Source organism: Pan troglodytes, chromosome 10, assembly GCF_028858775.2.
Source record: "Pan troglodytes isolate AG18354 chromosome 10, NHGRI_mPanTro3-v2.0_pri, whole genome shotgun sequence".
In the NCBI taxonomy this organism is placed as follows: domain Eukaryota; kingdom Metazoa; phylum Chordata; class Mammalia; order Primates; family Hominidae; genus Pan; species Pan troglodytes.
Window position 1 is genome coordinate 127,807,757 of NC_072408.2, and position 26,265 is coordinate 127,834,021.

The 26,265-nt window shown below is 50.1% G+C and overlaps 2 protein-coding genes across 11 annotated transcripts in view; one reads left to right on the forward strand and one right to left on the reverse strand.

Moving 5' to 3' along the window:
- HNF1A (HNF1 homeobox A) overlaps positions 1-12,216 on the forward strand; it is a 23,978-nt gene extending 11,762 nt beyond the window's left edge. Inside the window, exons 3-10 of one of the 3 annotated variants that reach the window (XM_009426412.4) lie at positions 3,086-3,272; positions 3,730-3,971; positions 5,958-6,109; positions 6,237-6,438; positions 7,186-7,377; positions 8,986-9,107; positions 9,180-9,345; positions 10,784-12,216. In XM_009426412.4, the coding sequence (XP_009424687.2) occupies positions 3,086-3,272; positions 3,730-3,971; positions 5,958-6,109; positions 6,237-6,438; positions 7,186-7,377; positions 8,986-9,107; positions 9,180-9,345; positions 10,784-10,911 (1,391 nt within the window). In that variant the 3' untranslated portion in view covers positions 10,912-12,216. Of the gene's footprint in view, positions 1-3,085; positions 3,273-3,729; positions 3,972-5,957; positions 6,110-6,236; positions 6,439-7,185; positions 7,378-8,985; positions 9,346-10,783 lie in introns of all 3 variants that reach the window. The other 2 variants (XM_001148615.7, XM_016924393.3) reach the window with 2 other exon arrangements.
- A 902-nt stretch (positions 12,217-13,118) lies between these two features.
- Positions 13,119-26,197, reverse strand: C12H12orf43 (chromosome 12 C12orf43 homolog). 8 transcript variants are annotated; one of them, XM_054663690.2, is made up of 7 exons: positions 26,016-26,197; positions 22,120-22,376; positions 20,788-20,830; positions 20,512-20,610; positions 16,010-16,083; positions 14,687-14,777; positions 13,119-14,176 (listed from the first exon to the last, which is right to left on the reverse strand). In XM_054663690.2, the coding sequence occupies exons 2-7, from the start codon at positions 22,136-22,138 to the stop codon at positions 13,837-13,839; spliced, it is 666 nt and encodes a 221-aa protein (XP_054519665.1). In that variant the 5' UTR covers positions 22,139-22,376; positions 26,016-26,197; the 3' UTR covers positions 13,119-13,836. The 8 variants fall into 8 exon arrangements, with proteins under 8 accessions (XP_054519665.1, XP_024203844.1, XP_024203845.1 ...); XM_024348076.3 differs by having other exon boundaries at positions 22,120-22,373; positions 26,016-26,183; XM_024348077.3 differs by having other exon boundaries at positions 13,119-14,173; positions 26,016-26,183.
- Between the last annotated feature and the right edge of the window lie 68 nt (positions 26,198-26,265).

The window sequence follows — 26,265 nt, forward strand, 5'->3', positions numbered from 1 at the left end:
TTATAGGCGTGAGCCACCGCGCCTGGCCTTAATTATCCAGGTTTTTAAAAAAGGAAATAGCCAGGCATGGTGGTGTGCCATAATCTCAGCTACTGGGGAGGCTAAGGTGGGAGGACTGTTTGAGCCCAGGGGTTCGGCTCCAACCTGGACAACATGGCAAGTTTCCTGCTCTAAAAAAGAAGGAAAGGAAAGATAGGAAAGGGAGGAAAGGGAGGAAAGGGAGGGAGGAAGGAAGGAAGGAAGGAAGGAAGGAAGGAAGAGAAAAGAAAGAAAAAGAACGAGAGAAAGAAAGAAAGGCAATACACGTTTGGCTAAAAAAAAGAAGAAAAACAGAGTTTATAAGAAAAATTAGATGCCTTTCCCCTAAAGCAGCCACTGGAATTCCCAGACTCTTGTGTATCCTTCCAGAGAGATTTTCTGCATATAGTAGCAATAGATATGTTATTTTCTTGCTCGTTTTCTGATTAATGGGAACATACTAGACACACTATTTTACACGTTGTGTTTTGTCTCTTGGCGATAAATCCTGTATATCTTTTCATATTGGCACTGAGAGATTGATGGATCTCATTCTTTATAAGGGCTGCTGGCTGTTATTTGTTTAACTGGCCACCTACTGAAGGACTTTTAGGGATTTTGCAATCTGCGAATACAACCAACTGCAGCAAAAAACATCCTTCTTTATATAAGTGCATGTTCACATGTGACTGTGTCTGTAGGATAAATTCCTAGAAGTGGACTGCTGGAACACAGAGTAGCTGCTTTAAAATCTTGGGTACATATTGGCATAGTTCCTTCCAAAGAAGTTATATCAATTTACACTTCCACCAGCAGTAAAAATCACTGTTGAAAAAAAAAAATGTATGCAGGCCGGGCGCGGTGGCTCATGCCTGTAATCCCAGCACTTTGGGAGGCCAAGGCAGGTGGCTCACTTGAGGGCAGGAGTTTGAGACCAGCCTGGTCAACATGGTGAAACCCCATCTTAACTAAAAATACAAAAATTAGCTGGACATAGTGGCGCACGCCTGTAATCCCAGCTACTTGGGAGGCCAAGGCAAGGGAATCGCTTGAACCCAGGAGGCAGAGGTTGCAGTGAGCCAAGATCACGCCACTGCACTCCAGCCTGGGTGACAGAGGGAGACTCTGTCAAATAAATGTATGTATGTATGTATGTATGTATGTATGTATGTATGTATGTATGCATGCATGCATGCATGCAATAGACAACTCTAGTCCTTACTCTATAGCTACCCCTCATCCCAATTATTGGGGTGTTCACACTCTACTGTGCTGTAATACACACTTGGAAAAACAGTACATTTTAATACTATTTTAATTTGTATGAGAAGAAACAATAAAGATTTATTCTGAAAATCTGTTAGAACTAGATTTAGTTTCTGAGAGAAATAGTGTTCTCCTAAAACCATCACTAGACGAAATTTTACAATATTCGATAAAATGCATTAAAAAATTTCTAACAGTTAGAAATGTCATCAAGGACTTCAGCCTAGAGCTGAGAATAGAGATGCAAACTGTGGCCCAAATAGCTTTCCCTGGGGGATTTTTAACTTTTAAGGAGAAATTGGAGAATTTGAGATGCAGAGTCAATATATGACTGTAGTATTAGGACTCTTTCAGTAACAGGGGACAGAACCCCAACTCAAATGAATTTAAACAGAAAAGGGAATGTATTGACTGAAGCAATGTGAGGAGTCCAGGGCTGCTTCAGGCATGGCTAGATCAAGGGGCTCAAATGAGGTTCACGCAGCATTTCTTGACTCTTTTCTTTTTTGTTGGCTTCATTCTCAGACAGGCTCTCCTCATATAGGCAAAGATGGGTTCTGGAAGCCCTGGGCTGCCATCCTACCAGCTTAGCAACCTCGGAAGGAAAAGAGCTCTTCTTTTCAGCTACTTTCAGTTGAATGACTCTTTTTATACTTGATAATGTAAACTTTTATTTATTTTATTTTTTGAGATGAGGTCTTGCCATGTTGCCCAGGCTAGTTTTGAACTTCCGGGCTCAAGTGATCCCTGCCTCAGCCTCTTAAGTAGCTGGAATGGCAGGCACACATCCCTGTGTCTGCTATAACAGAAACTTTTAAATGAAGTCTAACATAAAAAGTGCCCAAATCCAAAGCATACAGTTCAATGAATTTTCACAAAGTGAACACACCAATACAGATAAAAAATAGATATTACCAGCTCCCAGCCTGGTGTGGTTGTACCCACCTGTAATCCCAGCACATTTGGGAGGCAAAAGTGGGAGGATCACTTGAGCCTAAGAGTTCAAGACCAGCCTGGGCAACAGAAGGAGACCCCATCTCTCCAAAAAATAAAAATAAGAATAAATGAGCCAGGTGTGGTGCAGCAGGTGTGTAGTCCTAGCCACTTATGCCCGCTGCTGTTTCTTGGCACTGAGATGGTGAGGGCCCTGCTGCTGCTGCTGCACCCCTGATTCAGAATCTACCTTCCTCTCTTCTCATAAAGTGCTGTCCTAGCACTTGTGTGTCCCAGTCCTTTGGTGGCCTGCTCAGGGATAAGCTGGTAGACCAGTTTCCAGTAAAGTGGTACCAGCTGATGAAGGCTGGCTGGGTCTCTTCCTCTAGCTAACATTTGCATTTTAAGCCTGATTTTCAAGTCTGGAAAGCTGAATATAATTCTGAATACACTGAGGACATATGGCTCAAATTTTTGCTCTACTGCGTGACTCTGGAAAAATATGTAAGCTCTCTGAGCCTCAGCTTCCTCATCTGTACAATGGGGATAGTAAATGTGCCAAATCAGAACAAATGCTAATGCTTACCTGCAGTCTTGTACTGAGAAGGATGGTGAGATCATATCTTGGGTTGGTAGGAAAGCATTCAGGGATTGATTAGTGATGTTTGCCTTGAACACAGGTTAAGAAAGTGATGGCATGTGTGCTGTGTGTTTGTCATCAGTAGATTAGATGATTTCTAAGTTCTAGCTGTAAGCTCCTCTGGTTCAGCACCATGGCAATGAGAAAGAATCAAGGGCAAGGTCAGGGGAATGGACGTGGGAAGGTGAGAGTGGCCAGTACCCCACTCACGGCTTTCTGTGCCTGCAGAGTTCACCCATGCAGGGCAGGGAGGGCTGATTGAAGAGCCCACAGGTGATGAGCTACCAACCAAGAAGGGGCGGAGGAACCGTTTCAAGTGGGGCCCAGCATCCCAGCAGATCCTGTTCCAGGCCTATGAGAGGCAGAAGAACCCTAGCAAGGAGGAGCGAGAGACGCTAGTGGAGGAGTGCAATAGGTACAACGGCGGGCGGGAAACAGTGCTGGTTTGGTCTGGGCTGCGGCAAGGCCAGGGAAGGGGAAGGTGACTCCAGGTCCTGTAAAAGGCTGTCCAGTTGCCGAGAACTCCTGATATTGGCTTAGCCTGGCCCAGAAAATTGAGAATACTTGAACCTAAGCCCATTCCTCGCAGCCCCCCTGCACCCTGGACACCAAGCAACCCCTTCCATGGATGCTCACCCAATTCGATTCTCTCTACAATCCTATGGCTCTTTTGCTCACTTTATGAATGGAGAGACTGAGGTCAGACAGACTGTCAATTGCCCAAGGTCACACAGCAGACCTGGCATTGGAACCCAGATCTGCCAGCCTCAAACCCTCCGGCAGAGCTCAGCTTCTCAGAACCCTCCCCTTCATGCCCAGGACAGGGTTCCTCTGAGCCTGGCCTGGAGGCTCATGGGTGGCTATTTCTGCAGGGCGGAATGCATCCAGAGAGGGGTGTCCCCATCACAGGCACAGGGGCTGGGCTCCAACCTCGTCACGGAGGTGCGTGTCTACAACTGGTTTGCCAACCGGCGCAAAGAAGAAGCCTTCCGGCACAAGCTGGCCATGGACACGTACAGCGGGCCCCCCCCAGGGCCAGGCCCGGGACCTGCGCTGCCCGCTCACAGCTCCCCTGGCCTGCCTCCACCTGCCCTCTCCCCCAGTAAGGTCCACGGTGAGTCGTATGTGGGGACAAGGGACACGTGGGAAGGTGGGGGGGTTGGGGAGGACTGTCCCAGTGACAGCAGTCACCTAAACCTCTTTGCACTTCAGTTTGGTTCCATTCCATTCATGCCACTCCTTATCACTCTACTTCACTCTGTTCATTCATCCATTCCACTCTATCTCCATTCCATTCACTCTACTCCTTTCCACTCTATTCACTCCATCCACCACAATTAACCCCATTCCATCCACTCCATCCACTACCTTCGACTCCACTCCATCCACTCTACTCCATTCACTCCACTCAACTCCACTCCATCCACTCCACTCCGTCCAACTTCATCCCATCCACTACATTCAACTCCACTCCATCCACTCTACTCCATCTACTACCTTCAACTCTACCCCATCCATCCACTCCACTCCATCCATTCCATCCAACTTCATCCCATCTACTACATTCAACTCCACTCCATCCACTCCACTCCATCCATTCCCTCCAACTTCATCCCATCCAGTACATTCAACTCCACTCCATCCACTCTACTCCATCTACTACACTCAACTCTACTCCATCCACTCCCCTCCATCCATTCCATCCAACTTCATCCCATCCACTACATTCAACTCCACTCCATCCACTCCATACCCGGCTCCATCCACTCCACTCCATCTACTACATTCAACTCTACTCCATCCACTCCATACTCTATTCCATCCACTTACTCCATCCACTCCATTCAGCTCCACTCCATCCACTCCACTCACTCAACTCCATCTACTCCACTCCCTCTACTTCATTCAACTCTGCTCCATCCACTCCACTCCACCCATTCCATCCACTGCACTCCAACCAGCTCCATTAGACTCCACTCCATCCACTCTACCCACTCTTCTCTCCACTCCTCTCCACTCCATACCATTTTATTCTATCTGTCCCATCCACTCAACTCCATTCACTCCACGTGACTCCACATTTCATCCATTCCACTCCACTCCAACCCACTCACTCCACTCTATACCATTCCACTCCACTCTATTCACATACTCCACCATTCCAGCCTACTCCATTCACTCCACTCCAACCCACTCACTCCACTCCATACCATTCCACTCCACTCTATTCACATACTCCACCATTCCAGCCTACTCCATTCACTCCACTCCAACCCACTCACTCCACTCCATACCATTCCACTCCACTCTATTCACATACTCCACCATTCCAGCCTACTCCATTCACTCCACTCCAACCCACTCACTCCACTCCATACCATTCCACTCCACTCTATTCACATACTCCACCATTCCAGCCTACTCCATTCACTCCACTCCAACCCACTCACTCCACTCCATACCATTCCACTCCACTGTGTTCACACAACTCCATCCATTCCACTCTAGCCACTCCATTCATTCCACTCCATGCCACACTATTCCTCACCATTCCATCCACTCCACCCTATACCATTCCACTCCACTCTATTCCTCCCCACCCGTCCTCTCCACCCTTTACCACTCCACTCGACTGTACCCATTCCACTTGATCCCACTCATTCCACTCAATTCCATCTACTCTACTCCACACCATCCACTCCACTTCATATCATTCCACTCAACTCAACCTAAGTTGATTTGGGTTAATTCAATTCAATTCATTCATTTCAGATTCTATCAATTCAATTCATTTCAATTCAACTAAATTCAGTTAAATTCAGTTCAGTTGTCTTCTACTGAGCACCTACTGCATGTCAGGTATAGCACTAGGCAGTGGGGGGAATGGAGCTAATAAATGCAGTCCCAGCCTTCAAGGAACTGGGAGCAGCTGACCCAGGGCTTGGCAAAAGGTAGAAACAAAGGCAGATTTGCTGGCTGCATAAAGGCAGACAGGCAGCTGGCCTAAACAAACCAATGGAGTTTGAAGTGCTGAGGGTTGTGGAGGCAGGGGAGGGCAGGGAAGTGGGGTGCTGAGGCAGGACACTGCTTCCCTCTCCAGGTGTGCGCTATGGACAGCCTGCGACCAGTGAGACTGCAGAAGTACCCTCAAGCAGCGGCGGTCCCTTAGTGACAGTGTCTACACCCCTGCACCAAGTGTCCCCCACGGGCCTGGAGCCCAGCCACAGCCTGCTGAGTACAGAAGCCAAGCTGGTGAGTGTCCTTGCTTGTAAGGAAAACCCAACCTCATCTTTCCTTGGCAGGGAGATTCTGGAGCAGTCCCTAGGGAGGCCCTGTGGGGACCCCGGCCCCCCGGACACAGCTTGGCTTCCCCTCGTAGGTCTCAGCAGCTGGGGGCCCCCTCCCCCCTGTCAGCACCCTGACAGCACTGCACAGCTTGGAGCAGACATCCCCAGGCCTCAACCAGCAGCCCCAGAACCTCATCATGGCCTCACTTCCTGGGGTCATGACCATCGGGCCTGGTGAGCCTGCCTCCCTGGGTCCTACGTTCACCAACACAGGTGCCTCCACCCTGGTCATCGGTAAGCTGGTGGGGATGGGTGGGCACCTGGGTGGGAGGCTCATGGGGCAACCGCAGAATCCAGGAGCTGGAAGAGCCACTGGGACTCATTCATTCATTCATTCATTCATTCATTCATTCATACGACATGTATTTATCCAGTGCCTACTCTGGACCAGTCACTGTGCTACATCAGTGATACCTGGGTGAACCAAACAGACCAAAATCTCAGCAACTCAAGCAGGGAGGCAGGCACTAAGCATAATACATCAATTCTGTGGTACCTCAGAAGGTGAAGGGTCTGTGGGCAAATTACAGCAGGGTAAGGGGGACTGATGTTTTCTAAGTTTTTGTTTTATGAAGAAAAATTAAGCCCAGAAAGCCCTTATTTGCAGGTACAATTATGCAGAAGCCCAGTACATTAGATAAGGAGCTGCTAGGAGAGGGGAGCAGAGAACTAACCCCAGGGCCTTTGCACTGCTGTGGAACCCCAGGGCTCCAGGGAACCGCAGTTTGACAACTTTTGAACAAGTCACCGCCTGCCTCTCCCACTAGCCTAGACAAAGAGCTAAAGGCTCAGAGAGGGGGAATGACTTGCCAGAGCCACTTAAATTAGTGGCAGGTCCCAGTGGAGGGCTGTTTCCTGACCACCCTGCCCCCTCCTCCAAACCACGGGCTCTGGGAAGGAGAGGTGGTGCCCTTGGGAGGTCTTGGGCAGGGGTGGGATATAACTGGGGGGCCCAGCTGATTCCCTCCCCTTCCACTCCAGGCCTGGCCTCCACGCAGGCACAGAGTGTGCCGGTCATCAACAGCATGGGCAGCAGCCTGACCACCCTGCAGCCCGTCCAGTTCTCCCAGCCGCTGCACCCCTCCTACCAGCAGCCGCTCATGCCACCTGTGCAGAGCCACGTGACCCAGAGCCCCTTCATGGCCACCATGGCTCAGCTGCAGAGCCCCCACGGTGAGCGCCCTGTGCCCCACACAGCTGGAGATGATGATAGAGGTTGGCTGTCAATGGATGCAGGGGAAAGGGGTACCTGGCAGGCGTTGCAGTCTGCATGTGTCTCTGGGACAAGTGTGTTTCCGTGACTGAGGGTGTCTGCAGGCCAGTGTGTTCCCATGTGAATGCACGTATCTGTGTGTGTGCACGACTGCTTGTGTGAGCAGATCCCTAGTGCGTGTCTGGGTGTGTATCGGTTGTGCATGCATTTGTGTGCATGCCTGTGTTTCTCTGAAACTCTTAGGGCCATATGAATTTCTAAAATCTATTCAGATTTTAGAAAGGTAATCTGGGGCCAGGCGTGGTGGCTCATGCCTGTAATCCCAGCACTTTGGAAGGCCGAGGTGGGCAGATCACTTGAGGTCAGGAGTTCAAGACCAGTCTGGCCAACACGGTGAAACCCCGTCTCTACTAAAAGTACAAAAATTAGCCAGGCGTGGAGGCACGTGCCTGTAGTCCCAGCTACTTGGGAGGCTGAGGCAGGAGAATCGCTTGAACCTGGGAGGCGGAGGTTGCAGTGAGCTGAGATTGTGCCACTGCACTGCACTCCAGCCTGGGCAACAGAGTGAGTACTCTGCCAAAAAAAAAAAAAAAAAGAAAAAGAAAAGTAATTTGGTGGATATGCCAGCTATCACGTAACACTCCCAGCAGGGTTTGAGACAGCCCCCTGTGATCAAAGCACTGCTATTTCTGCAGCCAAAGATAGGATTTCCACAAGGCAGTTTAAACACTCATAACCTCATACCAGGTTCAGGCTGGGTTTTGCCACCAAATGAGCTCTAGTGCCAATCTTAAGGAAATCTTTTGGTTTCAGACCTTTTTGGCATTTGGGACTGGGTTAAGAGATTTGGGGCCTGTATATGTCTGTGTGTACATGGTTGAGAGTGTATGCGTGTGTGTGTGTTACGTTTTTATCTGAGTCACTGTGAGAATATGTGGTTTATGTGCGTTTTCCTAGCGTCTGTGTGTCTCTTGTAGGGTCTGTGTGTCTCCTGAGGGGTGGGTGGAGGTGCTGTAGGCAAAACATGGGGTTATATTTGGGAAGGTGGCCTGGAGATGGAAGTACTGCTGTCCTCCGCCTTGCTCTTTGACAGGGGCCACCTGAACTTACTACACAGCACCTGAGTTTAGTACAGTAGCACCTGTGCTTAGTACATAGCACCTGTGTTTAGTATGGTAGCACCTGTGCTTAGTACATAGCGCCTGCATTTAGTACAGTAGCACCTGCGCTTAGTACGTAGCACCCGTGCTTAGTACAGTAGCCCTGCACCCGCACCTCCCGTTCCCTTTCATACCTGCTGTCTCCAGGTGACAAGAGGAGCTGAAGTTGGTTTCTGGCCTCCTCCAGGCTCCCCTGCATCAATCGCAGCTGAGCAGTTCCCTGTAATGGGGAGAGGGTCTGTCCCTTTATCTGGAGACCCCAGTTTTGAAAATCAGCCCTGGATCTCCAACTGCTGCCCAGTCTGGCTGTTCAGCAGGCCCCATGCCCCCCTTTCCCCAGTCTTGAGGCCTGGGACTAGGGCTGTCAGGCACGTCTGCCACGTCTGCCCCTCTCTCCCCTGCGGCCAGCCCTCTACAGCCACAAGCCCGAGGTGGCCCAGTACACCCACACGGGCCTGCTCCCGCAGACTATGCTCATCACCGACACCACCAACCTGAGCGCCCTGGCCAGCCTCACGCCCACCAAGCAGGTAAGGTCCAGGCCTGCTGGCCCTCCCTCGGCCTGTGACAGAGCCCCTCACCCCCACATCCCCCGGGCTCAGGAAGCTGCTCTGCTCCCCCAGGTCTTCACCTCAGACACTGAGGCCTCCAGTGAGTCCGGGCTTCACACGCCGGCATCTCAGGCCACCACCCTCCACGTCCCCAGCCAGGACCCTGCCGGCATCCAGCACCTGCAGCCGGCCCACCGGCTCAGCGCCAGCCCCACGGGTGAGAGGCCCTGGCTCCACCCCCTCCCTTACTGTCCCTGCCCCCTTCCATGTTGGTCCCACCCCTTTTGTTGCTGTCCGTCACTGCGGGGCTGTGCATGCAGCAGGCCTAGGGCTGCTGCGAGGAAGCACTGGCAGGCATGGAGGGGTGGGGTGGGCTTCCATGAAGCCCAAGAGGCACAGGCGACCCCAGGAAGATGGGGCCCACCTTACAAGAACATCTCAGGGACTGGACTGAGGAAAAAGATGAAGTAATTGTTAGAGGCAGTGGAGAGTAACAATAAGGACCAGGTCTGTGAGCCAGAAGCGACTCTTGCATGTGTTTGGTTTGGCTTGGCTCAGGGTTGAACATTCTTTGAATTTGTTGCCAACATTTCAAAATCAGGAATTTTCACATAGAAATCCAGATTTCTGGCATCTTTTGGAAAATTGGAAAAATTCACATTCCCATATAACAGTGCACCAGGCCTCCCTGCATCCACTCACATCAGCTCCAATGACCCCCGGCGGTGGGGCGGTCACCTGAGTTTGTGATCTGTGATGTCATTGTCAGGAGTGGGCACTCTGCAGTCAGGTGGGTGGGCTTTGCAGCCTGCCTTTTTGCAAGCTGCCCCCTTTCTATAAGGTTCCTGGACCCGGCCCTGGCAGCTGTCATGACAGCCACTGAGGCCATTCTGTGTCCTGGCATTCACCCCATGAGGCGTGTCCATGACCACCCCCATTTTACAGATGAGAAAGTGGACACTGAAGGAGGGGAGGGACTTGCCTCATCTCCCACAGCTACCAGATGGCAGGGCCAGGACTCGAACCCAGGTCCCACCTCAAAGCCCATTCTCTTAACCATTGCCATCAGTCAGGGTTCTCCAGGAACACAGAACCAATAGATTTATTTGAAGGACTTGGCTCGTGTCTGCGGGGGCTGGCAGGCCTGAAATGTGTTGCTGGCAGCTCCGGGGAGTGAATTCTGCAGCCTTGAGGCAGAATTCCTTCTCTGGGAAACCGGTTTTTGCTCTTACGGCCTTCCACTGACGTAGGAGGCCCACCCATATTTTCAGGGTAATCTCCTTCACTCAAAGCCAACTGATTGTGGCATTAACCACATCTACAAAGCACCTGCATTCACAGCAGCGCCTAGATTAGTGTTTGACTCAGCCTAGCCAAGCCAACACGTACAACTACCTACCTTGGCATCTCACCGGGGCTTCTCCAGTGTTCACACTAAGATGTACTCAGGCCACTCCCTGGGCGGCCCCGGACCCTGGCTGGGAGGCTCCCTTTGTTAAGAACCGAGGGTAGAGGTGTGACTTTGGGGTTCCTGTTATCTGCTGTGATCCAGGAGGTATGGCCCTGCCTCCCCATCCGGAGTACCCCTAGGGACAGGCAGGTGGGGTGGGTGTGGGTGCCTGGTGGGTGGCCAGCAGCCTTGTTTGCCTCTGCAGTGTCCTCCAGCAGCCTGGTGCTGTACCAGAGCTCAGACTCCAGCAATGGCCATAGCCACCTGCTGCCATCCAACCACAGCGTCATCGAGACCTTCATCTCCACGCAGATGGCCTCTTCCTCCCAGTAACCACGGCACCTGGGCCCTGGGGCCTGTACTGCCTGCTTGGGGGGTGATGAGGGCAGCAGCCAGCCCTGCCTGGAGGACCTGAGCCTGCCGAGCAACCGTGGCCCTTCCTGGACAGCTGTGCCTCGCTCCCCACTCTGCTCTGATGCATCAGAAAGGGAGGGCTCTGAGGCGCCCCAACCCGTGGAGGCTGCTCGGGTTTGGAGAGCTAGGAGCAAAGCCTGTTCATGGCAGATGTAGGAGGGACTGTTGCTGCTGCGTGGGATACAGTCTTCTTACTTGGAACTGAAGGGGGCGGCCTATGACTTGGGCACCCCCAGCCTGGGCCTATGGAGAGCCCTGGGACCGCTACACCACTCTGGCAGCCACACTTCTCAGGACACAGGCCTGTGTAGCTGTGACCTGCTGAGCTCTGAGAGGCCCTGGATCAGCGTGGCCTTGTTCTGTCACCAATGTACCCACCGGGCCACTCCTTCCTGCCCCAACTGCTTCCAGCTAGTGACCCACATGCCATTTGTACTGACCCCATCACCTACTCACACAGGCATTTCCTGGGTGGCTACTCTGTGCCAGAGCCTGGGGCTCTAACGCCTGAGCCCAGGGAGGCCGAAGCTAACAGGGAAGGCAGGCAGGGCTCTCCTGGCTTCCCATCCCCAGCGATTCCCCCTCCCAGGCCCCATGACCTCCAGCTTTCCTGTATTTGTTCCCAAGAGCATCACGCCTCTGAGGCCAGCCTGGCCTCCTGCCTCTACTGGGAAGGCTACTTCGGGGCTGGGAAGTCGTCCTTACTCCTGTGGGAGCCTCGCAACCCGTGCCAAGTCCAGGTCCTGGTGGGGCAGCTCCTCTGTCTCGAGCGCCCTGCAGACCCTGCCCTTGTTTGGGGCAGGAGTAGCTGAGCTCACAAGGCAGCAAGGCCCGAGCAGCTGAGCAAGGCCCGAGCAGCTGGCCAAGCTGAGGTGCCCAGGAGAAGAAAGAGGTGACCCCAGGGCACAGGAGCTACCTGTGTGGACAGGACTAACACTCAGAAGCCTGGGGGCCCGGCTGGCTGAGGGCAGTTCGCAGCCACCCTGAGGAGTCTGAGGTCCTGAGCACTGCCAGGAGGGACAAAGGAGCCTGTGAACCCAGGGCAAGCATGGTCCCACATCCCTGGGCCTGCTGCTGAGAACCTGGCCTTCAGTGTACCGCGTCCACCCTGGGATTCAGGAAAAGGCCTGGGGTGACCCGGCACCCCCTGCAGCTTGTAGCCAGCCGGGGCGAGTGGCACGTTTATTTAACTTTTAGTAAAGTCAAGGAGAAATGCGGTGGAAATTTCTTGCTTGTCCACAAATCATTCAGATGGGGTTTGGGCAGGTAGCGGGAGGCTGGGGCAGGCCAGAGGCCTGCGAAGAGGAGACGGGCTCCAGCACCCACGCTCTCACACCCCACGTCTCTGCTTTTCTTGCTCTGCTGAGACTCTAATGACAAAGCCAGATTTCATCTTAACCTCAAGCTTCTACTTTTTAAAAAAATTTTGTTTTGGAGACAGGGTCTCACTGTCACCCAGGCTGGACTGCAGTGGCATTATACAGCTCACTGCAGCCTTGAACTCCTGGACTAAAGGGATCCTCCCACCTCAGCCTCACAAGCAGCCTCACAGGCGCTCACTACCATGCCCAACTAATTTTTGTATTCTTTTTTTTATAGAGACGAGGTTTCACCATGTTGCCTAGGCTGGTCTGGAACTCGGCTCAAGTGATCCACCTGCCTCAGCCTCCCAAAGTGCTGGGATTACAGGTGTGAGCCACCATCCCTGGCCATGAGCTTCTACTTCTTTTTTTTTTGAGCAAGACCCTTGCTCCATTGCTTAGGCTAGAGTGCAGTGGCGCAATCTCGGCTCACTGCAACCTGCACCTCCTGGGTTCAAGCGATTCTCCCACCTCAGCCTCCTGAGTAGCTGGGATTACGGGCGTGTGTCAACATGCTCAGCTAATTTTTGTATTTTTAGTAGAGATGGGGTCTCGCCATGTTGGCCAGGCTGGTCTCAAACTCCTGGCCTCAACTGATCCACCTCCTTGGCCTCTCAAAATGCTTGGATTACAGGCATGAGCCACTGCACCCGGCCACAAGCTTCTACTTCTTGCAGAATGCCTTTGTCCCATGAAACCTAGTCCACGAGTGCTATGACACTTCCTGAAGTCTTGGGTGGGGTGAACGCACAAATCCTGGGGGTGTAGAGAGGAGGAGCATGTTTACTTAAAATGTCTTAAGGTTCAGCATTGACAGAGAGGCAATGTCCAAATCACTCTAAGTTTTGTTTTGGGTCCTCTGACAATTGAGTTTCCATAATCTGGTCGGCTCAGAGACACCATCATGTGTGGTATATTCACAAATGCAGACAAAGAAAATTCTAGAAAGCCAGGGGTGAAAAAGCTCTCCTTTCTCAGACGATTCTGTGAAGTCTACGTGGGCTAAGGAGAGAAGAACAAAAGTTTCTCTGGGCCTTGGCCTCTTGGGGATCCCTTCTCTCATTTTCTAAAAACTGTTTCTCACACCAGGCTAAGGAGGTGGTGGGGAAGGTCTCCCTTCCCCTGCCCACCTCAGACAGTTCTAGGGAGATGGAGGTTTCACCACTTGGCCACTAGTCTCAAATAACTGGAAGGTTCCTTTTTTCCTGAGGTCATGAAATGTTCTGGAACCACAGCGCCCCCGCCAGCCCTCCGTGGGAGCACAGAGGGGCAGGCCTTGATTGGTCTTCTCACCCTACAGCCACTTTTTTGGCCCAACTCTCGAGCAAGCCTTCATCACCATCAGGGTCTCATGGGCAGTCTGGGTTTGCCAGCCCAGTCCTTGAACTTGGAGAGGGAGGTGGGGCTTGGAAATGCCTTGTCCCCAGGGTGGGGGGGACACCTTGTCCTTGGAGCTGGCTGAGCCCTGTGCCCATGGCTGGGTTCAGTTTGCAGGTATAGCTGTGGCACTCTTTGCTGGTGGGAATGGAGAGGTCTCGCTGGCCTTCTTTGCCTTTTTCTTCTTTTTGGTCCCAAGCGACACCTGGTCCCCGTTGAGCTCACCTGACTTCTGCTTCTGGACTGTGGCCATGCTGGTGGGGGTGGTGGCAGCGACAGCCGAGTCGACACTGGCCACCTTCTTGGCTTTCTTTTTCAACTTCCTTTTCTTCTTTGCCTCCTTCTCCACTGTTCCAGGGCTGTGGATGGCTGACTCCTGCAGGATGTCGGACGCCGACACAGCTGCCTCCCGGCACCGCCGCCACTCCTCGTCACTGTCCTCACTGCTGCAACGAGAGGGTACCCTGGGTTAGCTGGAGTCAGGACACAGCCCCAGAGCTGCCTCTCACTGTCCTCCCTTGGTCCAGGTCACCAGAAGGTGGCCGCAGAGGGAGGCAGGTAGTGAGTTCAGGCTTGGGAGTGAGGCCAACCTGGCTTCCAATACTGGCTTCTGGGCGTAGCAGCCTTGTGACCTCCTTAAGTGACTTAACCTCTCTGACTGTATCATCTCTAAAATGGGGATCTTAACAGAGTCCAGGCCTCCCAGGGATGTCCCAGGAGGCAACTATGATCAAGTGAGGTGTCTGGCCCAAGACAGGTGCTCAAAAGCAGTAAACATCCAAAGCTGCCGCCAAGAGGGCTTTCCCTCCCGCTGAGCTCACGATTTCTCCAGCTGCCTGACAGGGCCACTGCCTTGGCCTGGTCCTGACTGGAGTCTGCTTGGCTATTCCAGGGAACCCACCAAGACAGAAGAGGAGAAAAAAGGAGGGGACGTGAGGAGAGGTGTGAGTTCTCACCTGGAGCTGGAGGGCTGTCGCTTTCGGCGGGGTTGGGGAGACTCTTCCTTCTCACGGCCTCCAGGGACAGATGTGAAGAAAAGGCGGAAACCTAAGATTCAATGGGGCAGAGTCAAACAAAAACAAAACAAAACAAAAAGAAACATAAAAAAATAAAAAATAAAGAAACAAAAAAGAAAAAAATTTTTAAAAGGAAAACGAAAGAAAGAAAAGATAAAGAGAAACAAAAAAAAAATTTTTAAGAAGACACAAAATAAAAAAATTTTAAAAAGAAACAATAACAAAAAAACCCAACCAAGCAAACAAACAAAAAAAACAAAGGAGCAGAGTCAGCACCCCCAGATGCCAGCCCCTCCTCCCAGGTGCCAGGTGCTGAAGCTGCCCCGCCTCTGCCCTCAGGAGCTCCTGGTCCAGAGGCAAAGACCCGGGAATCAGTCGTCTTAACTACAAAGTGATTCTGCATCTGCCAAGGGTCATGCTGATGCCTGATGGAGCCAGTGGAGGGCGCGCTGGAGCAGGAGCCAGCAGCCACATCAGCTCAGCAAGCCCTCAGAGGCTTCTGGAAGTCAGCACTTGAGCTCCTGACCTAAGGCAGCCTTCAAAGTGGCAAATGTGTTGGTACAGGACAGACGCAGATGGGCGAGGCTGTGGAGGGCAGCAGTAAAGTGCTCCTGCTCAGGGTGACACAGACGAGGCCACCTCAGGCAAATGACTTCGTTTCTCAGGGCCTCAGTCTCCTTGTCTGTACATGGGGTTCAATCATAATACCTGCCTCACCACAGGGGCTGAGCAGATGAAAGAATGGTGAGGTGGCTCATGCCTGTAACCCCAGTACTTTGGTAGTCTGAGGCGGGAGGATAGCTTGAGGCCAGGAGTTTAAGACCAGCCTGGGCAACATGACAGAACCCTGTCTCTAAAAAAAAATGCAAAAATTAGCCAGGTGTGGTGGTGCACACCTGTAGTCCCAGAACTTTGGAAGGCTAAGGTGGGCAGATGGCTTGAGGCCAGGAGTTCAAGACCAGCCTGGGCAACATAGCGAGATCCTGTCTCTAAAAAAAATAAATAATTAGCCAGGGGTGGTGGTGTGTGTCTGTGGTCCCAGCTACTCAGGAAGCTGAGGTGGGAGGACTGCTTGGGTCCGGGAGGTTGAGGCTGCATTGAGCTATAATTGCTCCACTGCACTCCAGCCTAGGTGGCAGAGAGAGATCCTATCTCAAAAAAAAAAAAAAAAAAAAAAAGAATATACCAAAACTGTTTCGCCCAGCTCCAGACACACATTAGGTGCTTAATAAATGATAGCTTCTATTAAGTATAACCACTCACCATCATCCTCCAAAGCGACTTTCTGTACCTTAGCTTTTGCTGGCTCCTTTGCTGCTTCTGAGATGGTAATGAAGCTACAGGGAGACGAGATGGTTGATTTAAGATGAGATTTTTGGATAACGACAAAACAAAATTCTTTTTCAAGTGGAGGGGATGGGGCATGTGATTGTAAATGCAAAAGCGAAAGCGTGCTGGCCTAGTAAGAGGGCTGATGGTCTGGTTATAACATGTTGACCAGCCTCTGCCACGCGAACTGCAGTGCTTCATTTCTTTAAAGCCCACTTTATTCCAGTAAGTGTTGAAGAAGTTTTAAAGACATAGTAAAACAAGATGAGGCCAGGCATGGTGGCTCACACCTGTAATCCTAGCACTTTGGGAGGCCAAGGCAGGCAGATCATGAGGCCAGGAGATCGAGACCATTCTGGCTAACACGGTGAAACCCCATCTCTACTAAAAATACAAAAAATTAGCCAGGCATGGTGGTGGGCGCCTGTAGTCCCAGCTACTCGGGAGGCTAAGGCAGGAGAATGGCGTGAACCTGGGAGGCGGAGCTTGCAGTGAACTGAGACTGCGCCACTGCACTCCAGCCTGGGCGACAGAGCAAGACTCCATCTCCAAAAAAAGAAAAGAATTTAACAAAATGAATGCAATTTCAAATAGGACAAAGAGATATAAGGGCAAGAGGAACAGAAAGACCTAGAAGTGTAGTCAGGAAGTCCTATACACTTGTTAGAGAGACGGCATACATTTTGCTCTGAGCTTCCTAGCAGCAAGCATGAAAAGGGAAATATGACCAATCTAGAAAACTGGTTCAGAGGACAGCTTCTGGAGCAGGGCAGACCTGTTTTTAAATTTTTTTTTTTAATTAAAAGAAATTGGAGATAATTGTAGACATGCAGTAGCAACAAATAATGCAGATGTTCCATAGACCCTCCATCCATTTTCTCGCAATGGTAACATTGTGCCTCGCTATAGTACAACATCACAACTAGGAAATGCAAATTGATCCAATTCATGGACCTCATTCAGACTTCAGAGACCTGGGTTTTGAATCCCGGTTTTGTCACTTATTAGCTATGTCCCTTAAGCAAACGACTTTATCTCTCTGAGTCTCTGTTATCCACCTGTGCAGTGGGAACGATGAAGGTCCCTACCTCTTAAGGTTGTCACAAGGATTGAAGGGGAAAATGGATATCAAGCACTTGTGGCACACGGCCTAGCCACAAGTAGCTGTTCAGCAAATGGTAGCTATAATGACGATGCAGATGATGACTGTCATCAAGAAAAGCTTCAGCCTTCACAGGCTCTCTAACATAAAAATAAACCACATTTCTCTAGAGGCACAAGGCCAGGAAGCATGTGTCTGGTGAGTGCGGATGGAGATGCCACTGTGCACAGCAGAGAACAAGGCTCTCAGCAATGCCCTCGAGGCAGACGCAGCAATGCCCGGGGTGCTTTCCCTAACCTCCCTTCCTGTATGCCAAAGGCGCCCCCCAAGCCCTGTTCAGGAAAAGCAACCCGGGGAGAGGGAGTAGAGATGATGTCACCCAGGCACCTGTTCTTGACCCCACACAGTGGTTCAATGGTGGCCATCAGGGGCATTTGGCAATGTCTGGAGACATTTTTGGATGTCACAACTGGTGGGGTGAGTGCTACTATCATCTAGTAGGTAGAGGCCAGGGATGTTGGTAAACATCCTATAATGGGAAGAAGGATAGACCCCCACAACAAATGCTAGTCAAAGATGTCAGTAGCGCCAAGGTTGAGAGACACTGACCTAACACTAGGGACCAAATGCAGTATCATTTACATTTCCTTTTTTTTTTGAGATGGGATCTCACTCTGTCACCCAGGCTGGAGTGCAGTGGCACGATCTCAGCTCACTGCAACCTCTGCATCCTGGGTTCAAATGATTCTCCTACCTCAGCCTCCCAAGTAGCTGGGATAACAGGTGCACGCCACCATGCCCAGCTAATTTTTGCATTTTTAGTAGAGATGGGGGTCTCACCATGTTGGCCAGGCTGGTCTCAAACTCCTGTCCTCAAATGATCCACCCGCTTCAGCCTCCCAAAGTGCTGGGATCAGAGGCATGAGCCGCCACGCCTGGCCTAAGGTATCATTTAGATTTCTTTGGAGAAACATGAAAACGCTGCAGGGAATATTCTAACCATGGCTGACTGGCATTTCTACTGCAGAAACATCTCTGTGACTCAGTGCAATGCCAAGCAGGCCCTGTTCAGCCTGAAGCCAGAGAGTCACAAAGGAAAACTGCTCCCACAGGCTGAAATGCAGCTGCCTTCCTAAACACCTCCTCTACATTCTCCAATTGAGGGGAACCCTGTGGGATTCAGGCGGCGGGGCTCTGGCCCATCATTCTGTCTCAGAAGAATAGCTGGTTCACACTTTGGGAAGGCTCATTTGTCCTTTTTGAGATCTACTTCGAATGGAATGACAATGGCCCCAAATCCTGCCTCATCTCCCTTTCAAAACCCTGCCAGGGCTCTGCCAGTCAGGAACAGATCTAGACCAGTGTATCCCCAGACCTGTTCCGCAGGTTGTTGACTGGTTTTCCATGAAACAAAGGCACTGTGGCCAAACAAGTTTGGAAAATGCTGGGCTAAACAGTTACACAGGTCTCTTCACTATAGGAATTCTCAGAGCCTTGAATATACTACTCTGGCTTGCAGTCTGCAAGGACACGTGGAGGTATGTAGATTGCAGTGTTTCTCACGCTTCTTTGCTGTTGGACCTCCTTTTTTCTAGAGCCACGCTTTGGGCTAGTGCTAGAATCCAAATGTTTGTGTCCTCCCCAAATTCTTATGGTGAAATCCTCACCCCAGCTGGGCATGGTGGCTTACACCTGCAATCCCAGCACTCTGGGAGGCCGAGCCGGTGGATCACTTGAAGTCAGGAGTTCGAGACCAGCCTGGCCAACATAATGAAAACCCATTTCTACTGAAAATACAAAAAATACAAAAAATTAGCCAAGCGTGGTGGGTGCGCACCTGTAACCCCAGCTACTCAGGAGGCTGAGGCATGAAAATCGCTTGAACCCAGGAAGTGGAGGTTGTTGTGAGCCGAGATCACGCCACTGTGCTCCAGAGGGAGACTCTGTCTCCAAAAAGAGAAAAGAAAAAGAGAAATCCTCAACCCAAGGTATTAGGATTAGGAGATGGGGGCCTTTGAGAGGTGATTAGGTCGGGAGGGTGGAGCCTTGATGAATGAAATTGTTGCTCCTATAAAAAAGGTCTGAGAGAGACCCCTCGCCCATGCCACTATGTGAGGACGCAGTAGGAAGGCGCCATCTGTACTGGGAAGAGGGCTCTCCCCAGACACTGAATCTGCTGGTGCCTTGATCTTGGACTTCTCAGCCTCCAAAATGTGAGAAATCCATTTATTTTGTTTATAAGCTACCCAGTTTATGTTATTTTGTTATAGCAGCCCATATGGACTCAAACAGGTTGTATCCTTGACACCTACTTTAGGAATGCCAACCTGAATCCTTACCGACTGGGTTATCAACCTGTGCTGAGAATGTAAGATAGAGACCTGGCACAGTGTCTAGCATACAGAAGGCACCCAAGAAATAGGAACACGGTCCTTCCTTGCCCTCTTGTGGCGGGAATGAGCTTCTCGATGTTCCTCTCTTACTCTCATGGTTGCAGGATAATGCAGGGGTTAAGAACATGGGCTTGGCCCGGCACAGTGGCTCACGCTTGTAATCCCAGCACTTTGGGAGGCCAAGGCAGGCGGATCACTCGAGGTCAGGAGTTCGAGATCAGCCTGGTCAACACGGTGAAACCCCGTCTCTACTAAAAATACAAAAATTAGCCTGGTATGGTGGCAGGTGCCTGTTAAGTCCAGCTACTTGGGAGGCTGAGGCATGAGAATCGCTTGAATCCAGGAGGTGGAGGCTGCAGTGAGCCAAGATTGTGCGTGCCACTGCACGCCAGCATGGGCGACAGAGTGAGACTCTGTCTCAAAAAACAAAACAAAACAAAAAAATGTGGGCTTGGAGTCAGACGCACTTGGGTTTGAGGCCCAATTCTGTTCCCTCCTGGGTTCTGAATCCTGGCTTTGTCACTTAATAGCGGTGTCCCCTGGGCAAATGACTTTGCCTCTCTGAGCCTCAGTTACCCATCTGTACAGTGGGAATGATAACAGTCCCCACCTCTCAGGGTCATCAGAAGGATTAAATGAGAAAATGGACATCAAGCACTTAGCACAGAGCCTGGCCACAAACAGTTGCTCAGTAAATGGTAGCTGCGATGATGATGTGACTTCAGGCACACCTGTCTCCTTGTTGACAGCCTGTTTCCTCACCTGGAGGATAAAGGTAACAACAGGACCCACATGATAATGTTCTTTATAAATGCAGGGAGATGACATATGCCAGGTGCCTGCCACCGTGCCAGCCTGGACACCGTGAGCTCCCAGCCAATGTGAGCCATTGCTGTTCATATTAACAAGGGCAAGAGAGGAGAAACTCCACCTTTGTTTACCTGTCCAGCAGGGCTCCCAGCTTCTTGGCTACGTGGGCTCGGAATTCAGGGGTGGTCTGAAGCTCGTTGCCATCTTGTTCATGCTCATTCACCTTATGCCTACGACACACACAAAGAGACCTCACTTCCTGCCCGCTCAGAAGCTGTCCCCATGAGCACAGGGACCATGTGTGTCTTGTTCACCTGGAAATGCCAGGCGTGAAGCCTAGCATCTGGCACACGCAGGGGATCAGTATTTGTTGAATAAGTGAAACTTGAACCCAAAGTGCATAGTACCTGAGGCTCGGTTGGGAGGTTGACAACTGGCTATTTGCAGCACCTGTGGAAAAATGAAAATTAGGGCATTTATAGAGGAAACAATGACAGCAACAACAAATGCGTGCCAGGCACTATTTTCAGCAGCTTAAAATACATATAACTCATATATATACATACACATGTAACTCATATATATTATATTTATATATAACTTAAAATAGTTATATACCCATAACTTCAAATAGTTACATATATAATTTAGTTATATATGTATATAATATAGTTACATATTTTATGTAAGTACATTTTATATATATATATCTTAGTTATATAACTTAAAATAGTTATATATATAACTTAGTTATATATACATAAAACAAAATAGTTATATATATAACTTAGTTATATATACATAAAACTTAAAATAGTTATATATGTAACTTAAAATATATATAACACATATAACTCAGTGAATCTTCCCAACAACCCGATTGGAGGGATTACAATTATCCCATTTTGCAGAAGAAACGTCAAAGAGATGTAAAATAACTTGGCCAGAGTCAAATACCTAATAAGTGACAGGGTTGGGCTGAGGGCCCAGGCCATCTGACTCCTGAGCCCCCTCTTAACCACCACGCTGTGCTGAACAGGCAGGTCTAAGTGTGATTTGACTGCACAGTTTAATGCCTGCCTGGCTGTGTGCTAAGTGCCGTGGAAGAGAGAGAAGATGGCTCTTTTGTGGATCACATTTTTCAAGCCAAAACGGTGGGGATGCCCGGCCTTTTGGTCATTCCCTCAAACCAGATACTGAATGCCTTTTATTAACCAGGTGTTGTCATTGCTGAGCAACTTACTCGACTATCACTGTCTGCAGGAGCTTACATTCTAGTTGGTGGAGACAGATGATAAACACACATACGTAAACAAAATGTCAAGTTGGATAATGCTAAGTGTATGGAAAAAAACAGAAACAAAGTAGGCGAGAGAGGTGGGGAGTGTTGGGCTGGGGATTGTTAACATAAAGGTGGGCAGAGAGGGCTTCATTGATAAGGCAACATTTGAACAGAGATTTGAGAGAGGAGAGGGAGTGAACCAAGTGGACATGTGGGACACAGCCTTCCAGGCAGAGGGAAAGCATCTACAAAGGCCCTGAGACTGGAGCCTGCCTTGTGTGTTTAGAACCAGCAAGGAGGTCAGTGTGACCAGAGCCTGCCCAGTAAACCGGGAGCAGCAGAGATGGAGAACTCAGAGGGGCCAGATCATGAAGGGCCCTGACGTGGGCCAATGGGAGGACCTGGACTTTGAGGAGGAGGAGCTCTGGAAATGAGCAGAGAAAGGACATAAACTGACCTGGGTTTTCACAGAACATCTTTGGCTGCTGTGCAGCGTGAGACTGTTGGGGCAAAGGCAGGAACACGGAGTCTGCTGCAGTAATTGATGTGGTGAGAAGTGGGTGAACTCCAGATAGATGCACTTTTAAGATGGAGTCAAGGCCGGGCGCGGTGGCTCATGCCTGTAATCCCAGCACTTTGGGAGGCCGAGGCAGGTGGATCACGAGGTCAAGAGATCGAGACTATCCTGGTCAACACGGTGAAACCCCGTCTCTACTAAAAAATACAAAAATTAGCTGGGTGTGGTGGTGCACACCTGTAGTCCCAGCTACTTGAGAAGCTGAGGCAGGAGAATCGCTTGAACCCAGGAGGCGGAGGTTGCAGTGAGCCAAGATCACGCCACTGCACTCCAGCCTGGTGACAGAGCAAGACTCCGTCTAAAAAAAAAAAAAAAAAAAAAAAGATGTAGTCAATAGGATTCACTGATGGACTGACTACAGGGCGTGAGAAATGAGTGAAAGTTAGCTCTGAGGTTTCTGACTTAACTAACAAGACAAAACGTGCTTGTATATTTAAGGGGCCAACTGAACAAAGTGGACACTTGGTAGCTCCGGGCCCAGTGGAGGGCCATGGTGTAAGAAACAGCTCCATGGGGGCACTGCTGTGTTTATGTCATCACCCATACACATTGCATCTGTGTCCTAGTACCTTGTGGTCTGTGTCACTGTACTCCAGAGCACAACACAGAATGCTAAACACGCCCCATGCTCCTGGAGGTGGGTAATGTGGGGGCCTGGATGGACAGTCTTTAAAGACCTGGTCTTTCGTCTTCAGCACATAATCACTTGGAAGAAGAGCATCTCTTCCATCATGACTACAGTGTGATGAAGGTGAGGTACCGTCAGGGAACAGAAACAGTATTACAGAGGGAGACGGTTCAGTTGAGTCCTGGCTCTGCCACCAAGCTGTGTGATGCCGGGCAAGTCACTTTATCTCCCTGAGCCTTTGTTTTTCTCATCTATAAAATGGGAATACGATTACCAACCTTCTGGAGTCAGTGTTGTGGACACTGTTTCCATACCCATCCCCTTCCTGGATTTTTAAGCTACTTGAATACGTGGTCTGCCTCTTTTTACCTTTGTATCCCCAGATCCTGCCATAATGTCTTGGTTTGAATTAATTGTCGGAAAAATAAATCAAAGTATATGCTACCCTAAAATTAAAGTGGTTTGAGTGACGAGTTCATCACTGGATTTAAGAGCTGTCTCTAGAGGTTACATAAATAAAATAGTGACCTATATTTCCACAGTCATGGACCAAAGGGTGGGAGTTTTGACCACAATAGACACTTGTCCATGGCAGAGTGGCACAGCAGCAATGAAGAGCATGGACTTGGGAGTCAGGTAGGCCTGGGTTTACACCTGGTTCTGCCACTCACAAATTGGACAACCTTGGCCAAGTTATTTTACCATTATGAGAATCAGTTTTCTGTAAAATGGGGCTAATACACCCTTTTGTGGCATTGCTGGGAAGATGAAAACAGACAACAAATACAAAGTGTTCAGAACAGGGGCAAAAAGTAAATTCTCAACTCCTGGTGGCTATTACTAGATGCACTCAAGAATGTAATCTAGGCTGGGTGTGGTGGCTTATGCCTGTAATCTCAGCACTTTGGGAGGCCAAGGTGGGCGGATCACCTGAGGTCATAAGTTCGAGACCAGCCTGGCCAACACGGTGAAACCCTGTCTCTAATAAAAATATTTTAAAAAATTAGCTGGGCCTGGTGGTGGGCACCTGTAATCCCAGCTACTTAGGAGGCTGAGGCAGGAGAATTGCTTGAGCCTGGGAGGCGGAGGTTGCAGGGAGCCAAGATCGCGCCATTGCACTCCAGCCTTGGTAACAGAGCGAGACTGCGTCTCAAAAAGAAAAAAAAAGACCAGGCGCGGTGGCTCACACCTGTAATCCCAGCACTTTGGAAGGCCGAGGCAGGTGGATTGCCTGAGGTCTGGAGTTTGAGACCAGCCTGGCCAACACGGTGAAACCCTGTCTGTACTAAAAATACAAAAAATTAGCTGGGCGTGGTGGCAGGCGCCTGTAATCCCAGCTACTAGGGAGGCTGAGGCAGGAGAATCACTTGAACCCAGGAGGCAGAGGTTGCAGTGAGCTGAGATCGTGCCATTGCACTGCAGCCTGGGCAACAAGAGTGAAACTCCATCTCAAAAAAAAAATGCAAAAAAAAAAAAAAAAACCCAAAAAACAAACAAACAAACAAAAAAAAACTAGAAGCCGGGCACAGTGGCTCACACCTGTAATCTCAGCACTTTGAAGGTTGAGAAGAGAGGATCACTTAAGCCCAGGAGTTCGAGACCAGCCTGGGCAACATGGCAAAACCCCATCTCTACAAAAAATACAAAAAGTAGCTGGGACTATACATCTGTAGTCTCAGCTACTTGGGAGGCTGAGGTGGGAGGACATCTGAGTAGGGGGAGGTCGAGGTTGCAGTGAGCCATGATTGTGTCAGCCTCGGTAACAGACTGAGTCCTAGTTTTGAAAAAAAAAAAGAGCGAGAATTAGGCAGGAGGAGGAAAGCAGTCCATGTGGAAAGACCAACCACATATTTGCCACCATGTATTGGGCCTTTAAGATGTACCAAGCACTGTAGATTGCATTATCTCAGTTACTTCTCAACCTTATGGGGTGGGTACTATCACTACCCACACTGTACAGATGAGGAAATTTAGGTACAGTGAGATTTAAGTACTTTGCTCAAGTTCCCACTGCTAATGAGATGGAAAGGCAGATCTGTATATAGAACTTGCAGAGAAAACTGTGGTTATGGTACTAGGGGGTGAGGGGGGCAGACTATGGTCTGGAAGCTACCTACAGGAAGTGCAGTATGGCAGGAGGGAAGGAAGGGAGAGGAAGGCAATGGATCACCAAAGGGCTTGTAAGTCCTTTTAAACAAATCCAGCGGTTCTTAACCTTGCTTTGCCATAGCCTTCTCTAACAGCCTGGTGAAGCCTGGTTCTCTTCTCAGAGTAATGTTTTAAATGCATGAAATGCAACATACAGGATTACAAAGAAAACCAATGATACCGAAATTTAATTATCATGATAGTAAACAACCAAACTTGTGATGTATGTGCTTCTTACATCTTAGATATAGAGATGGGTCTAAAAATTAGAGTGGCACATTTTAAATCAGGGATGAGTGTAAATGACTTTTTCCCCAATATCTTATTATCAATGAAATGATATATTGATATCTGTATCTGCAAAGATTGTAATGAGATATGAAAATCTGTGACTTCCGTTGGGATAAAGTAACGGTATTGCCAGAACTACTGTGGCTTAGTGCTTGCAAGACGGAAAGAGATGCTAAAATTCAGTCAGAGATGAATAGAAAGCAAAGATGCAACATGTTTTCATTCCAAATTCAAGAACCCTTGGGTTCTATCCATGATTAGGCCCCTTGATGTTGCGGGGTTCTGTATTTATTCCCAGGGCACTAGGGAGTCACGGTCAGAGTGATGTGCTGGGCACTGCTCTTGGCAACAACCTCCAGGGTGGGAGAATGTGTTGGAGGTGGGGAAAGGCTGGGTGCGAGAATACCGGGAGGGGGCTGTTGCAGTTATCTCGAAGAGACGGCAGCCTTCCCAGTGTGGGGCAGTGAGGATAGACCCAAGGAGGCAGAATCAAAAGACATTTGGGTACCTCAGCTTCCCCGACTGGGATAATGAAATACCCTCCCTACTGCACCTGCCCATGCTTTCAATCTGCACTACACCCAGTCCCTGGAGGTCTCTCGGGGAAGGAAGTCGAGTCCCAGTGACTCTCTCCTCACCATCCATCCTCTCAGGCTCCAGGGGAAGATCCCACGCCCCTCAGCCAGTCTCCCCAAACATAGTACCCTACCGGCTCTTGGCTTCCCTGCCACGTGCGGGCGTTGCTCCAAGCCCCAGGCCGGCATTGCCGCCTCGCGGCACCGCTCCAGCTCCTCCGCATCGCTACTGCTGTTACTACTTTCCGAATCGCTCACTGTGCCACTGGGCGCCGCCATTTTGAACCACCGCAAAGGATTGTGGAGAACACCGCCGTTATCAAGCCTCCTTCATGACCTCACGTGAGAGGAGAGGCGCGAGGCATTGTGGGGATTGTAGTTCCA

Bases quoted from the DNA above. Each gene is read 5' to 3' on its own strand.
- C12H12orf43 (XM_509434.9), bottom strand. From the start codon at position 26,160: ATGGCGGCGCCCAGTGGCACAGTGAGCGATTCGGAAAGTAGTAACAGC. The intron at 20,831-26,015 runs GTAGGGTACTAT...ATTTTTCCACAG, and splicing joins GGCAGGGAAGCCAAGAGCCG to GTGCTGCAAATAGCCAGTTG. The intron at 14,778-16,009 runs GTGAGTGGTTAT...ATTGAATCTTAG, and splicing joins AGTCGCTTTGGAGGATGATG to GTTTCCGCCTTTTCTTCACA.